Below are 16,563 nucleotides of genomic sequence, written 5' to 3'. Positions count from 1 at the left end.
TTGCGGTCTGGATTGTCCTTGCTTATTATCTAGAGAAAAAGTTCTTCATCTGACTCACTCCTTATGTTTAATCTTATGTTGGAAGATATGAAGAAAATGTCAGTTTGTACATTTCTCTCTCTCTCTCTCTCTCTCTCTCTCTCTCTCTCTCTCTCTAAGTGAGGCATGGCTTTGCTCTACATTAAATTGTTTTTGATAGACTCAATTGCAGTATTGCAACATTCATTCATCATATTAAGTTTTCTTTGAAAAATCCCAAATTCACAGTAGTGAAAATAAGACACTGATTGATGGATAAAAATGAATGCATAAAGACCATTCAGTATAACCTATTCTGTGATAGGTTAAACCTCTGCAGTTCCTTTCAGTCTTTGGGTTCTGGAAGTGTATAGTCAGCTTCAGAGCTGAGTAGAACAATTAATCATCTTACTGAGAATTGTAACTGTACCATACTAATAATTAGAACGTCAAGAGACAGATTAGCTATGCTGTGTTATCTTGAAGTTGAAACCCCAAAATGTTCTGCCCGGCATTGCTGAATGAACAGGGTGCCCTGCTGATATGGGAGGAACCCACATCCCAAAGACCAAGGACTCCCACAACTTTGAGACCACCACCAGAAATCTTGTTTCCTACTAGATCAGGTCATAGGGTGATGGCTGTTCTGGAAAAGGCAGTGAGAAGGATGTCTTTGCACAAGATTCCTCTCACTACAATCAACACAACATGCATGTCATACCATCATTCATTTGATGTCAAGGTCTTCTTCGATTGCTAAAGATAGCCATCATCATCAGTTCTCAAAGAATCCCTTTTTTGAATCCTCCTACACTGTGCTCTGATATTTTGACTCTACAGGGTCTGTATCAGTGCCTGATGACTAATGCCCTGGGAACTGTCAATCAAATCTCCTGAGGTTCCTCTGTTGTGAGGAGGCAAAAGCCTCTTCAAGAAAGGGTTTAAAACTTAGAACTTAAAGCTTAGAACTCCTGAACTGATTGTTTATTTTATTTATCTCTATTCTAAGGGTAAAAACTCTGCATGTAGAAATTTAATATATTTAGTAATTTTTATAAGGAAACAACTTCATTTTGCCAAGGTCATTGAAATAGAGACAATACAAAAAGGAGGAATTCCCCAGTGGTTGGGGACTCAGAGCTAATTTTGATTGTTGCTGTAAATATATATGCTTCTATCCCCTAGTAGGGTTAACCTATAAAAAAAGCAAAGCAGGGAGAAAAAAGTTCATTGTCCTTTGGTAACCATAGAAACCACAAAACTTGTTTAGTTCTTCTACTTACATCACTAATCTGAACTTGAGTATTCCTAGTGGATGTCTATCAATGCCACCAATGAATTAAATAATTTGTTGAATTGGAATCTAATTTCCAAAACAAACTGGATGTGGAATAAGACTTAAGGGTGAAATGTTCAATTTTATATGAATCTTTCAATATTAAAAGCCATATAATAGTCTCTACCATCTTATGAAATGACTTGCCTTAATAAATAAGCACATATTCCTTGTGCAGACTCAGTAAAACATGCTGTTGAAAAATGCATCACTATTTTCAAATATACATTGATGCTGTGTGATTAATAAAATACAAATTCATTTAAAATTATTACTGGATTCATAGAAGTTTGGGGTTATGTAGTTTCTCAATTAATGACCACTAAAAGCACCATTACTATCCTGTAAAGGACAATAAATATTTTTATATTTGAAGGTTTCCATATTAAAAAAATCTGAGGAATTAGTGGACTAAACTATCCTATACTATCCTAGAGAGCCACCATTAGTCATTGTTTTTCCTGAGACAAGAATCACAAAATAAATCAATGGTAAATGATCTGAAATCTATGTTCAATTTATTTGGGAATAAAGGAGTGTCAGAGTCCTCATGAAACCCTGGAGAACAGAATAATGTGTGATGAGCTCATGGCTATTTGAGACAGAAGCTACTATCTAATACCTTCTTAATTTAATTATCTTTGCTAATTTAATGCTAAACTCAGTTACTTCTATGCTGCTAAAAGACTGAAAGTGTTGTTTAAGTGATAGAAATTTTGACCCAATAGGGCAAAATTCCAGTCATCCCCCCTTGGTGATAGTTGCCTGTACTGACTTCCTCTTAGTAGGGATTAAAAGCCATCAGTTAATTTCTCATATTACCAAAGATAAAAAAGACTGTGTCTATTAGAACATACTGATATACTCTTTTGTGGAGTCATGAATTGGTTCAACTTACTGAAAAAAACAGTTTGGAACTGTGTGAGAAAATTCACTAAACTATTCATGTCCTTTGACCCAATACTGGGATTAAATTTTAAGGAGAACAATGTCAGTTTAAAAAAAATCCATACATATATACATACACTATATATGAATGTATGGATATATATCCATACAAATCCATATATACATATAAAATAATGTATATATGTAAATATATATGTGTATACACAAACATATATACAAATATATATATGTACATATATATATATATATATATATATATATATATATATAAACAAAATGCCCATAGTAGAAATCTTTGTGGAAGCACAAACCCAGGAATTAATTGGAACAGCTGAACAAACTGTGTTATATAAATGTAATGGAATATTAATATGCCATATAAAGCAACAAAGATAAGGAATTCAGTGAAACAGGCAAAGGCTTGCATGAGGTGAGGAAGAGTTGAAAAAGCAGAGCCAATAAAGCAACACCCATGTCTATAATGACGAAAATAATTATATTTAAAGCAATTGCATTCTAATGAAGACAGAAAATAATCCTAGTTCTGTGAAACTGAATGAAGTGAACATCATTCTTCTCCTTATATAGAAAAATAGAGGACTGCAGATGTGAAATGGGTCAAAAACTGCCAGATAAAGTCACTGTGTTAGTTGGTTTTGTTTAGCTTTTAAAAACAAATTAAGAAAGAGGGTTGAATGAGGTGGTGAGGGAAGGGAAGAAGGTTAAAAAAGGGTTCAATGACAGGATTACAGGGAAATGATTGTGCTGTAAACATTAAAGGCAGAACAGCAGACAGCAGAACACACCTAAGACCAATTTAGGATCTTTGAACCTTGTTCGTTGATCCACTTTTCTAATTTCCAGATTCATTTTCAGACAATTTTTTAAGGTTTTTTGCAAGGCAACAGGGTTAAGTGACTTGCTCAAGGCCACACAGCTAGGTAATTATTAAGTGTCTGAGGTCAGATTTGAACTCAGGTACTCCTGACTCCAGGGCCAGTGCCCTATCCACTGTGCCATTCCTAGCTGCCCCACTTTCAGACAATTTGAAAATCTTTTGATGTCATGGCAAAACTCATGTTGTTTTCAGAACTAGGAGGGAAGAAGGGTAATAGAATGAGTGCCAGACTTGGAACCAATAGACCTGGGATAAATTCCTAGGTTTGCCACATGTAATTCTGCATTTGATCTATTCTGATTGGTTATTTTAGCAGAAATATGTTATAAATGTAGCTTGACAGAAATATTTCTAGAAAATTGAGGATTTTTTAATAGGCAAATAATGTCTTAGTATTATTGTGAAAATTGTTTTGCCTTTATAGATCCTGTTTTAAAAAGAATAAAAACACTTTCTGAGTTTGCCTTGTGCTTGCCCTATTTAATACTCTTCTTGACTCTTGAAATCATTAGGATTCTGAAAGGACATTTCAGTGTAACCCCTTAATTATTGTTTAGTTTCTTCCAAATGCTCGAAAGTATTTATCCTTTTAAGTTTCTTTTGTCTCCTATATATGCATTTCAAAATTTCTATTCAACTAGGATCTTTTTGTTTTTTTAGGTTTTTGCAAGGCAATGGGGTTAAGTGGCTTGCCCAAGACCACACAACTAGGTAATTATTAATTGTCTGAGGCCAGATTTGAACTCCGGGACTCCTCCAGGGCCAGTTCTCTATCCACTGCACCACCTAGCCTCCCCAGCTAGGACCTTTTTATTGGGAATGTTTTAAAGTTCTCTAGTCTATTAATAGTCTTTTTATCTCCTACAAGCTTTTACTCAGTTTTATAGTAAATTATTATTTAGTGTAATCCATATTTTGCATTTTTGAAATATTATGTCCTGACTTTCTCCCCTTTATAATGAAAGGCAGTATGGTATAGGAGCTAGAGCATTGACCTTGAAGCTATGAAGATTTTGATTTGAGTTATGCCTCTGAAACATATTGGCTGAATGATTTGGTCAAGTAAATTAATCCCTTAGTGCTTTGTTTTAATGTATAGTCTCTAAGACTACAAATTACAAAGAATGGATCCACCTGCAGTGATAAAGGGATTAAAGGGTGCCTACATGCTTGGGAATTCCTATACTAATGAAGTCATAGTTTCCAGACTTATCTATATCTCTTTTTAATAGCAGTCGCTGACAAGTCTTGTGTGTCAGAGTATTGTTAGACTTCTGAACTTCTGAACTTATACTTGCATACTTGGCTAAATCCTTTTCTCAGGCCTCTGACTGAAGGCATTTTCTATTTTTTTTGCCTTTCTTTATCCTTATTTGATCAGTTGTGGTTTTTAGATCTTTTTTGGAGTAAAAATGGTTTCTCTATGCCTTTTCTTATTGCTGCTTGGATTAGAAATCAAGTATTATTGTTTGTACCTGGTGAGACCCAGTTCTAACCATGGAACCCAGGGCAAATCAATTGACCTCTGAAGTTAATTCCTGAGTTACTCAGGGGCTTTAAACATTCCAGAGTAGAGTGGGACACTAAAAGCAACCTGAGATCCTTGGCTAGGAGTACATGCAAGGAGTACAAAGTGTCCTTTCCTCTAGTATGCAGTGAGAGATGGGACAAACATCTAGTCATCAATGAAGTGGCAGAAATAGAGTCATGTATAGGCAGATCTAGAAACAGCTAGACAGAGCCGTGGAACAAGAATTCCTAACAAACCACTTTAGCTTAAAGAAAGACCAATAAAAAGGGCAATCCTGGGAAACAAAATGTTTGGAGAAAAAATATCTCAACACAAGCACCCAAGTCATGGCCAGCTAGAAATTCACAAAGGCCAGAAGTGTCAGACATCTGTCTGAGAACTCCTCCAGTGCATGTGCTGTCTGTTTTGTCATAATCCTCTGCTCCTTCAGGTGGGGTCTGCTCCCTGACCTTGGCCCATGACTGTATCTCTCCTTGGGACAGTCCATATTTCTTAATGTGATATCCTCTCAACTTCTTTTAACCAGTTTAGGCCTTTCTCCTTTAAAAGCAGATTAAAGCCCCTTCCCTTCTCCATAACTACCTCTACTAGGACATCCTCTCAGATGAACTCTTTCATGCTTCCTCATTTCTCCTAGTTTGTGTATACTTTATAGAATAATAATACTTAAAGACCATGTAACCCAATAATCTTATTTTATAGATGAGGAAACAAGTCCAGAAAGGAAAAGTGTTTCATCCATGATCACACAGTAAATTATTGGCTATACTTAAGTGACTGTGGCTTTGTAAGAGTTCTCAAAGTCTTTGTCCTTTCTCCTCAACTTGATTATACTCCCCATTAGGGGTTAGGGCAAGATCTTCCTCAAATTCTCAGGATAGACCTTCTTTTGTTGTTGATCAGTCATTTTTCAGACATGTCCAACTCTTCAAGAGTCCATTTGGGATTTTTTTGGCAAAGATATTATAGTATTTTATCATTTTCTTCTCCAGCTCATTTTACAGATAAGGAAACTGAGGCAAACAAGCTCAGATTCACAGAGCTTCAAGTGTCTGAGGCCATATTTAATCTCAGGAAGATGAGTATTCTTAACTCCAGGCCTGACTCACTATACCACCTCTGCCTCCACAGAGGCTCTTTAGGCCTAGAATATTTGAGAGGTAGTTCATTTACTAGATGACTGTCTAGTGCCTACTTTGCATTCCCATAAAGACTCCTCAGAGGAAAGAGACAAAGTCCTTCTTGTAGTCAGTTTGCAAGTTTATTGGAAACACCAGATAACACAAAGAACAACAAATACTTTCCCTCCCTTCTCTCCTCCATTCACATCTTGATAGGTACATTCCTGATGCCAGGCAACAAATGGAGGTCTCTAACCATTGGCAAGAAGGTCAAGAAGGGAGAGAAAGCATCAACCAGAGATATTGCTTGACTCCCCATTATCAGATGGTCTCATTTCTGCAAGGACCTTCCCTTCAATGTTTTGAGATGCCATACTTCTCAGGAGTAACAAACATAGCCCTAAACAGAACTCAGTTGTAGACTTTGGGGCCTATAGTATCAGACAAACAACCCAGCAAGAGAAAAATGAAATCTAGCAGTTGGCATTCATATACACAATGGACAGACATAGCTCCTGAGAGAGTCACTTGGGGATAAATAATACTAACTCTCCAAGCCAAGGGCTCTCTTTAAGAGAGATACCAGACTGAAAGGGATCTAGGATAGTAGAGATTTTTGAATCCAGAAAAGAGGGTCAATATTATTTTTTTTTTTGCCTAAGAGAGAGAAAGGAAGCAGGGGAAATGTGGAGAAGAGAAACTTGTGAAGGGACAGGGATACCTAAAAAATCAATGCCAAAAAGCATAGATTTAAAGATTCAAGTGAGAAGGGTCATTTGTTTGAGATAATTAGAAGTCATTTAGTACAAACTTCTCATTTAGCAGATGAGAAAGCTGACTCAAAGAAATAAAAGGTAGCTCCTAATTGGTTGAGTTCAGCATTCAAACCCAGCTCCTCTGAGCTCACTGTCAGCTATCACATTGTCTTCTCCACTTTGGGAGTTTTGAAAGACTATATATACATGGTTGGCATAAGATTTACCTTCCTAAACCTATGGATCATGGATGAGATAATTTTAATTTTCCTTCCTGAATATATACTGATAGGAGCTGTCAAGGTTCACAGGGAAAGCCAGCTTAGGATAATTTACAAGATAGCTCTTTTAGAAAAGGGAGAATATGGGAACTAGTTTTGGGGCATCTTATCCACAAAGTCCATATTTAGGCATTTCTGGGGACCAGTAGAACTCTTAAAGATGGTTTTGTTCTCTCTTTCTTTCTCTCTCTTGGGCAGAAGTAGATCCTGGTTTCTTCATTCAGTACTTGTTCCAGCGGGATGAGGTAGAGGAGACAAAGTGGACAGTGGAGTTGTGACCACTCTGACTGCCACAGCTACTACTGAAGCCCTCAGTGGGGAGACAGGGATTGCAGGGAGCATAGGTCTCCCCAGTGATCACAGTGCTCCCTCCGCTGGTGACTGCCCCTTCTCCACCTCTGACAGAGATCTTAGATCCCCGACTCAGACCTGTGCCACAGGAGCCGGCAGAACTTCGGGCACCCCCAGAACTCAGAAGGCCATTGGTGGTGCGGATGTTGCTACTCCCAGAGAAGCCAGACCCACCACGGGCATAGGAAGAACTGGAGACAAAGGGTTCTGAACCACATATCACACCACCTCTGGAACTGCTCACAGCTGGAGAAGGAAAGGGGTCAGAGGGAAATGACAATCTCTAAGATGCCAGGAAGTTTCCCAGACCTGTACATATGGACAATGTAGATCACCAGACCAAATTGTGAACTGGATATACTTGTGAGCTACATCCCACTTACCCACATATACTTACTCCCCCAAGACCCACACCCATTCCTACTCTAATCTTCTCCTGCCTTCTGCCCTTCTCTCCCTTGCCATGGGAAAAAAAGGACAATTTTCTTACATATGTTCACTGGTCCGACACCTTCACAGATTCTAAAGGGAGAAAGAGATGGAAAAAGATAAGTCAAAAAAGAAAAGTGCTGACCCCAGGAGACTGAAGTCAAATCTCGATTTGGCTACTGGTGAGCTGGGAGTTACAGTAGGGGATTTCTCAGATCTCTAGGACATTTCTGATTTGATAAATTGACTATTATTACTGTCACTCTCAGAAATCACCAACTTTGACCCAGAGGGAACACTTTCCAAAGGAATTTCAAGGCTTAGGTGGTTTGGGAGGACTTTTAAAAGTAGGATATTTATAGAATTTTAGAGTTGGCAAGAAGCTTCAAGCTCTCTCAATACAACTAACTCCCTCATTTTATACATGAAAAAATGCATTTAAAAGAGGAGTATTAACCTGCCTATGATCACAGAGCTAATTGGTGGTCTCAGTGAATCAAAAACATCCTTCTCTCCTAAAGTTAGTCTACTTGTCCCTTTTATTTGTTTCATAATCCCTAATAATGGTCCCACCACCCCACCCTTTCCAGAAAGTAAGCCCTTTCCAAGGACTAACCATAGTTCTTCTTCTTCACTAAAGTTACTCACCTGTTCTCTTCACCTTCTAGAAGTTTCCTATAGGCAGTGATCTCAACATCCAAGGCCAATTTGACATTCATCAGCTCCTGGTACTCACGCAGCTGACAGGCCATATCCTGCTTGGCTTGCTGCAAAGCCCCCTCTAGTTCAGCCAGCTTGACCTTGGCATCATTGAGAGCAGCCTCTCCCTGCTTCTCGGCCTCAGCAACAGCAGCCTCTGCCTTGGCCCGCTGTGGATTGAAAATTGAAAGTGAGGATTTATTTATTCCTAATTCTTGGGTAGAATCAAATACTTTCTCAAAGATGCTGAAGAAGTATTGGTTTCAGTGGCACTTGGCTGCTACCAGGGCCCTAAGCAAAACGGAAAGTAAGAGTCTTCTCTTTCCTTTTTGTTCTGTTTATTATTGTTTTCCTCTAACCTTAGAACTCATTAACCAGATAAGCATCTCAGAAAAACAAGCAACATAAAAAGAATTAGGCAGAAACATGTAAGCACCAATCATGCATTTGTTTTCAAAATGTGTATGTTAACCTAAAAAAATGAAAAAATAATTGAAAAAAATTATCCAGCCTGCAAAAAAAAAAGTATTGGCTTGCTGAGACACTGGGATGGACTTCCTTAAGTGAGACTAACAAAAATTGATTGTCTCTCAAAACATGCTAAGGGATGGAAATAATTCCTTCTTCAGATGACACCTTCTTATTTCACCCTTCTCAAGCCCAGTATTGTGCCTTTGCCAGTTGGTTTTCTCTGACCTAGCTCTCCATCCCCTAGACTTCTTATGTTCTGCCACCATTAAGTCTCCTGTCCTTCCTGTCCAGGATGCCTTCCCCTCAAACTTCTTTGCTTGAGCAACTTGATTTCCTGCACAGATCAATCATCAATCAATCAACATTTATCAAACCCCTGCTATGTGTTAGGTGCTGGTCAAACAAACAAAAATGAAATAAATCTCTATTCTCAAGGTATGAAGTCTTCTCCTTGTCAATCATGTTTTTCTCTTTTCCCAGACTTCCTAAACTAATTCTAGGTCCATTGTACCTAGTCTTTTTCATCATCCCCATTATTGAAGTTGAGCTTTAGTAGCAATTTTAAATTTATATTTGTATGCAGACACATGTATATCATTCAGTGTCTGTGACCCAGTGTATGTTGCATCTCCCTCAATTCCAGTAGGATGGGCAAGGCTGGCAGGGCAGGATAGGACAGGACAGGACAAGGAAGGGCCTGTTTCCTGCTCCCTGCTCTAATCCTCAGGACTCATGAATGAAGTGTATACATATATGAGACCAGTGAAGGTGAGCTAATTGGTTCACCTGATTTTAGAAAGTCTACCCTAAAGGGGAAACCCTTGATCCTAACCTCCCTCTCCCTTTCCTTGATGACTGCCAATTCTGGATGCTGCTCTCACCTGTGCCTTGGCATGATCAATCTCTGTCTTTAGTCTCTGGATTAGGCGGTTTAGCTCATTGATCTCATCCCGAGTGTTCCGAAGATTATCACAATGTATACCTGCTGTGACTCGCATTTCCTCATACTATAAGGAAAGTCAGATGAAAGGCAGAGTTAGGTCATCATCATGGTGTTTCACCAGTCACCCCCTGCCCCTCATCTCAGTACCCCTAGAGTCTGGCACCAAAAGACCCAAGAAGAGAAACTGGAGAGATTCCACTTCCCTTAACCCCATAAGTTAATAACATTAGAAATAATAGTTAGTGTTTCTATAGCATTATGTAATATAGCTAAATAATGTTATCTCATTTAGCCCTCACAACAACCCTGGAAGTAGAGGTTATTATAATCAGTATTTTACAGATGAGGAAACTGAGACAAACAGAGATTAAGTGACTTATCCAAGGTTACACATTTAGTGGGTAACTGGCTGGATTTGAACTCAGTTGATTTCTTTTGTTTGACAGATTCCACCCACCCTACACATATCGTTGAACGAAATTACCTAAATAGTGGCTTTCAGTGTCAAAACTAACTTTCTATTCTGGAGCTTCTAAGCCTCCACAGCTCTCTCCCTGACTATTGCTAATTCATTCCCTGTGGGGAGGGAAAACTGCTTATTTTATTGAAACTCAAGATTTGTTCCCACCTCCTAAGTGTCCTCTGAGTTTACTTCCTGCCTAGGGTAGGATGCTTCCTTTGAACTGATAGGGAACCCCCCAAGAGATCAGGTCAGAGTTAGAGTGCTGGGGACAATTGTAAAGGTCCATATTTATTAAGGTTTCTGATCTGGGCTCTATCTGACTGCATCCTTTATCTTTCCCTGCATTCATCCCCAACCCCAACCCTCAAAATACATGCTCCCTTACTTCTGAGGAGTTATCTTGACTAATTTACCTTAGTCTGGTACCAGGCCTCAGCATCAGCCCGACTTCGCCTGGCAATCTCTTCATACTGAGTCTTAATTTCAGAAACTATTCCATCCAAGTCCAGGTCCCTGCTGTTGTCCATTTTCACAATGACAGATGTGTCTGAGATGTGGGAATTAAGCATCTCGATCTCCTACACAAATGATTCATCAATCAATCAGCCAACATTTATCAACCCCCTACTCTATATCAGGTTCTAGAGATACAAAACAAAAATGAAATAAATCTCTTTTCTCAAGACAAGAAGTCAGAAAGAGGAGCATAATCTATTCACCTTGCTAAGAGGTTGAAAAATGAGATCTCAAGAACAAAGAAAATCATAGCCAACCCTTAGCTATCTTACCTAGGGAAAGGGATAAGAGGCTGCCACAGATAATTCAAAAAAGTAGATAATGGCAAAATAGACCATTTGAAAATATTTTCTCATGGAATTTGGTATTATTTGAGTAATTTGAAGGTTCAGAGATCTATTTACTTTTCTGAATTGTGTGGCGAAAAATAAGATCATTATGTGCCTCCATTATCTTTGAGTCCACACACCAGCTGAGCAAGATGGCCAATAGACATACTAGAGTCTAGAAGCCCTCTTTCATTGTCATGTGCTTTGTGCATAATCTACCCATCAATATTTGAGAGCTAGTAACATCTGGGTTTTTATTTTTGTATTTTGTTTTGTTTTGCAAGGCAGTGGGGTTAAGTGACTTGCCTAAGGTCACACAGTTAGGTAATTAATAAGTGACTGAGGCTGCATTTGAACTCGGGTTCTCCTGACTTCAGGACCAGTGCTCTAACCACTGCACCACTTAGCTGCCCCAGAGCTGGTAACATCTCAAGAAAGAAAAGTCTCCAAATGTTAGGAGAACCACAAAGTAGGTTCAGTAGGTAATAACTCTAAATGGAATACTCTGGACTTTTCAGTCAGTTCAATGGGCTTGATTTACATGATAAGTGTGCCACATCAGCTGGTGAAGCCAGAGAAAAAGCAATCTCATGGCTTGACATTAATCTCTGGTCTTGGGAAAAGTTTCTTGTTGGAAACTAAAAAAATAGAATGTATAGTTTTAAGACTGCAAAAGAGACCTTTACCTTCTCATACAGGGTTTTCAGGAATTCGATCTCATCAGTTATTGCTACTACATTGACCTCCAGATCAGACTTGTTTAAGTAAGCTGCATCCACATCCTACAAGAAGGAGAGAGGGAAGGAGACCTGTTTGCTACTTCCAAGAATTAATACTAGGACTACAGTAGGTGGGGAAAACCTGGGAATAGAATGATGGGAAGATTTGTCAAATAGGCCACTGGGTAATATTGTGGTAGGTGGGTGTTATGGAAGCATGGGGTGGAGCTATTATTACTACTACTACTGGTACTCCTACCATCACCACCATCACTACTGTTGCTGCTGCTGCTACTATGACTACTACTATTGCTGCTGCCTCTGTTGCTACTACTACTGTTGCTGTTTCTACTGCTGTTACTATTATTACACTACTACTACTACTACTATTACTACTACTACTACTACTATCAAAACTATTACTACTACTACTACTACTACTACTACTACTACTACTACTACTATTTTTTCTCTTCCTTAATGCTCAGAAAAAGCAAGAGGGGCATTTTGTCCTAATAGCTATATAAAAAACAGGGGTGGTTCTGAAAAACCCAAATTTATAAAGTCAAGTTATCTAATCTCTACCTCCCCAGAAGTTCTGATGTCTTTATAAGGTGACTCTGGGATCCATATTGATGGTTCTTGGGTTCTAATATTCCAAAAATTTGCCTGTGCCAACCTTACTTACCTTCTTCAGAGCCACAAACTCATTCTCTGCATTGGCCCGATCTACTAACTCCTCTTCATACCTGGGATGGCAAGCACAAGGAAATTGGGTTATCCTTTTGGTCCAGCCAGATTACCCTCCTTTCTGTCCCCTGTCATCCATATTAGTTACAAACCCTATCATAAAATACCTCTCTTCAGATACTGTCTCCCCAACCCTTTTTCCCTTAGCACTGTTCCTTTTGTTCAGTCTTGCTCCTCACTTTCTTTTTCCAGGAAGCCTTCCTTGATTGACCCTATCCAGAATCAAATGCTCTTTAAATCCATTTACCCCTTCAATATATAGTCCTGCCTTTGTACCCTTCTCCCATATCAAACTGGGAGAACTCCTTGAGAGAGGTGACCATATCTCCTTCTCTATTCCTTCCATCCTTCCATCTCCCCCAAACACCCAAGACAAATCTCTGTAGTCTAAAGGAAAACAGTGACATGGAAATGAGGGAACCTAATTATCACAAATTTAAAAACAACATTTCTGAGACTTTTACAACAAGCAATGAAAGCTTTGGACAGTGGAGTTGGAATTAAAGGACCTGTTTTTTGTATATCTCAGTTTTGACATTTGGTATCTATGTAACTTTATCCTCCTTGGGCCTAATTTCCATATTTGTAAAATGAGGGGATTGGACTTGATGACCTCTAAGGTCCCTTCCAACTCTAAATTAGTCAGATCTGTGCCCTCATCCCACCAGTAATAAAGCACATTTTCCCCCACTAGGGGCTATGGACACCATCTTTCCTTATTTCCCTTGGTAGTGGTTTCCCTTGCAGGAAGTCCTCCATAACCTTCACCCCAATCTCTCCAACTACTGATCTGCTCTGGCTCTTTTGTCAGAGACTTCCATTTGGGGTTTATATGTTCCTTTCACACTCACTTCTTGCGATTTTTTTTTAGGTTTTTGCAAGGCAAAAATGGGGTTAAGTGGCTTGCCCAAGGCCACACAGTTAGGGAATTATTAAGTGTCTAAGGACAGATTTGAACTCTGGTACTCCTGACTCCAGGGCCAGTGCTCTATCCACTGTGCCACCTAGCTGCCCCCCACCACTCACTTCTTCTTGAAGCCCTCCAGGGCATCCTGTATGTGATTCCTCTCAGCTTCCAGCCTGGCCCGGTCACTGGCAGCAGCATCCAACTGATGCCTCAGGTTGTTGATGTAGCTCTCAAAGAGGGGCTCCAAGTTGCTCCTGACACATTTCTGGTCTTGGAGGAAGCTCCACTTAGTCTCTAGGAGCTTGTTTTGCTGTTCCAGGAAGCGAACCTAAACCCCACCAGGAAATGGAACAAGATCTAGGATGGTCTCACTTCTTTGTCTCAGTTGGCCACAATACATTTTTTTGCTTTCAACTCTTTGCTGCATTACCACCTCCTCAGCTCATTTTTTACTCCACCCACTCTCCCCTAACCCAGTAGAAGATGGGAGAACATTGCTTCTTTACAATTAAACTCAGTTGAAAAGAAAGACCCTTATAACTCAAACATTTAAGAATCACCTTCTTTGGAAAGTCCAGATAGCCAGGAGCTTAAAGAGGAAGTATCAATGGTAGTGATGATTCTACTTGGGATTTTTGACATTAATCTCAAAAGTCTTAGAGCCCTTCCCAAGAATAAAGTAGGGATCCACATAAAGTAGAATTAGTGGAATTGTTTTTTGGAAGTTCAAAAACACCCAGAGTCATGTAAAAATGACTTGGAGGATTATCTGATATTGGAGGTTCCCCTTGACCCAGGAAACTGCTCCCTGCCATAAGCAAAGACTAAGTTCCAAATTGACTGTACTTGTCCTTGAATATATATAATAAATTATGTGCATTCCCACCAAGAAATTCATACTGAATCTGCATGTCCTCAAGTGAAACGTAACTGTAGCTTCTTTCTTTTTCTTGGTCCAAAGAGATTTTTATTCAGGTCACAAAGAACAAAATTTCCTTTGTTTTTATTGCTTTACAATGATCTGGTCTGGTCACTTGGATGGCTTGTTAGATCACACTGTAAGACAAATCAACTAACCTTCATGGGCCTTAGTTTACTCATCTCTAAAATAAGAGGGTTAGATAAGATGTTCTATATAAGAATGTTCCTTATACTTCACTTAAGAGAAGGGGAAATAAGGACTCTATGCACCTTGTAGTGAGGAGGAAGTGAGATATAATATTCTGGATCAATCAGACTCAGAAAGACTTCCTCCAAATACAAACCATTGAGTTAAAGCTAGAGTTTATTTTATATCCTGAGTTATTTAAATATATGCCTCAGTCTTCAGCTTCCCTCTATGTAGGGCATAGCCTAATTTCAGAAAAACAAGAAATCCTCATTCATAGAGCTAAGAAGGTCATTCTGTGAGTCTGAGACAATGCAGTTTCCCCTAGTTCCTCAAGGTACTTTGGATCTTGCCATAAAAATGAGTATGGCCAGGTGGGGAGCAGGTGGTAAAAGCCAAGGACCAGATGATTTTTTGGAGGCAGTCATCCCATGCATTTCAAATATATGTACCAGCTTTTTGTTTTTCACATACAAGCCAGCCACAAACCTCTCAGACTTTGAATAGCTTTACATAAGAAAAATAGAGAGATCTAGTCCATGACCAAGATACTTCCCATACTAAACTGAAAAGTCCCATGTTGCCTAAATATTTCCCTATTTGACTGCCTTTTACAATTTTCCTCTGGATGTTTGATGTTATATAGGCAAGACCCCAATCCTTGTCCTGTCTCACTCCTTATTCAACTAAAAGTCCACTTAATCTATCATATGTTCCAGAAGATTGTCTCTAAAAACAAATAAAACAAGTTTCCAAAGTAGATCTGGAGAGCAAAAATGACTTGACCAACACTCTATTTCCTCTTGTAGTAGAGAGAAAATAAACATTCATTTGATAATCCTGGCCCCAGAGAATCAGCTCGATGGATGTATAGATACCTTGTCAATGAATGAAGCAAATTTGTTGTTCAGAGTCTTGATTTGCTCCTTCTCATCCTTCTTCACCCTTTGAACATTGGGGTCAATCTCCAGGTTGAGGGGTGTCAGCAGGCTTGGATTGACAGTCACAGTTGTGATGGAAGATGGGGCTCCAATTCCACCAACCCTATACCCAAAACCAGGTCTGCCATACCCATAGCCAACACTGCCACTAGGCCCCAAGCCAATACTACTTCCAGCTCCAAAGCCAATGCTATTTCTAGTACCAAAGACAAGGCTACTTCCAGTTCCAAAGCCAATGCTACTACCAGCCCCAAAGCAAGATCCGCTGCTTGGTCCAAATCCAAAGCCAATGCCACTGCCAGACCCAAAACCAATTCTGCCACCACATCTAAAACCAATTCCAGAGTGGATGGGATAAGAGCTCACTGCCACCCTTCGGGGTGAGTAGGATCCAAAATTGCATAGACTCCGGCTCCCAAAACCACTCAAGCCCCTGAAGCTGACACCACTTCGGCAGGAGACAGAGTTGGTCTGATAACGATTCAGATTCTGGGGCACCACTGCTGAGCAGGAGCTAAAGTTGCCAACATGGCGGCCAGAGCTGACCCGAAAGGAACGGCAGGACATGATGGCTTCTAAGATGGGAGCAGAGAGTAACCAAGGAGCAATGAAGCCAATTGGTGCTAGGAGTCCCTTTGGAGGTAGTGGGTCCTATTCAACCCTTTTATGCATTTGGTGAGCTGAGGTTTGGCCCCATAAAATGAAAAAAGTCATTTGGTGGCTTTTATGAGCTTGGGTTGTTAGCAGAAACTCTTCATGCCTATAACCTCTTTAACAGTGAGTTAATCAGAGGCACACCTATTTCCATCTTCATTATGGCCTATAACATCAAACTCATAAACATTAAGAACACATAAACATTATAATCCTATATTCTCCTTAAGTCCACCACAATTGCACTTATGAGGACATTAATGGGCCATACTTATAAAACCAATAAGGTTATTTTTCTGAGTTTGTGGCTAACCACTGAAAAGTTAGAATGGCAACTGACTTGAGCAAGAGGTATTTGAGCCCAAGTATCTACACAGTCATGGCCATGATGAGAAGAAATGGGGGTTTTGGTGAGGACAGGCAATAAGGAAAGG

The 16,563-nt window shown here is 39.5% G+C and overlaps 1 protein-coding gene across 1 annotated transcript; it reads right to left on the bottom strand.

Moving 5' to 3' along the window:
* Nucleotides 1-5,945: 5,945 nt before the first annotated feature.
* Nucleotides 5,946-16,097, bottom strand: KRT84 (keratin 84). Its single transcript, XM_074225868.1, has 9 exons — nucleotides 15,413-16,097; nucleotides 13,546-13,754; nucleotides 12,458-12,518; nucleotides 11,737-11,832; nucleotides 10,619-10,783; nucleotides 9,681-9,806; nucleotides 8,278-8,498; nucleotides 7,691-7,722; nucleotides 5,946-7,446 (listed from the first exon to the last, which is right to left on the bottom strand). The coding sequence occupies exons 1-9, from the start codon at nucleotides 16,040-16,042 to the stop codon at nucleotides 7,070-7,072; spliced, it is 1,917 nt and encodes a 638-aa protein (XP_074081969.1). The 5' UTR covers nucleotides 16,043-16,097; the 3' UTR covers nucleotides 5,946-7,069.
* Nucleotides 16,098-16,563: the final 466 nt, after the last annotated feature.

The sequence above is a fragment of the Macrotis lagotis genome, chromosome 2 (genome assembly GCF_037893015.1).
Source record: "Macrotis lagotis isolate mMagLag1 chromosome 2, bilby.v1.9.chrom.fasta, whole genome shotgun sequence".
Taxonomy (NCBI): Eukaryota; Metazoa; Chordata; class Mammalia; order Peramelemorphia; family Peramelidae; genus Macrotis; species Macrotis lagotis.
Note: the sequence above shows the minus strand (reverse complement) of the source record. Positions and strands in the feature narration are given on the sequence as shown.

Excerpts from the sequence above, each read along its gene's own strand:
- KRT84 (XM_074225868.1), bottom strand. The coding sequence starts at position 16,042 with ATGTCCTGCCGTTCCTTTCGGGTCAGCTCTGGCCGCCATGTTGGCAAC. Across the intron at positions 7,723-8,277 it reads CTAGAAGGTGAAGAGAACAG|AATCTGTGAAGGTGTCGGAC; the intron begins GTGAGTAACTTT and ends TTCTCCCTTTAG. Across the intron at positions 7,447-7,690 it reads TGTCGGACCAGTGAACATAT|CTGTGAGCAGTTCCAGAGGT; the intron begins GTAAGAAAATTG and ends TTCCTTCTCCAG.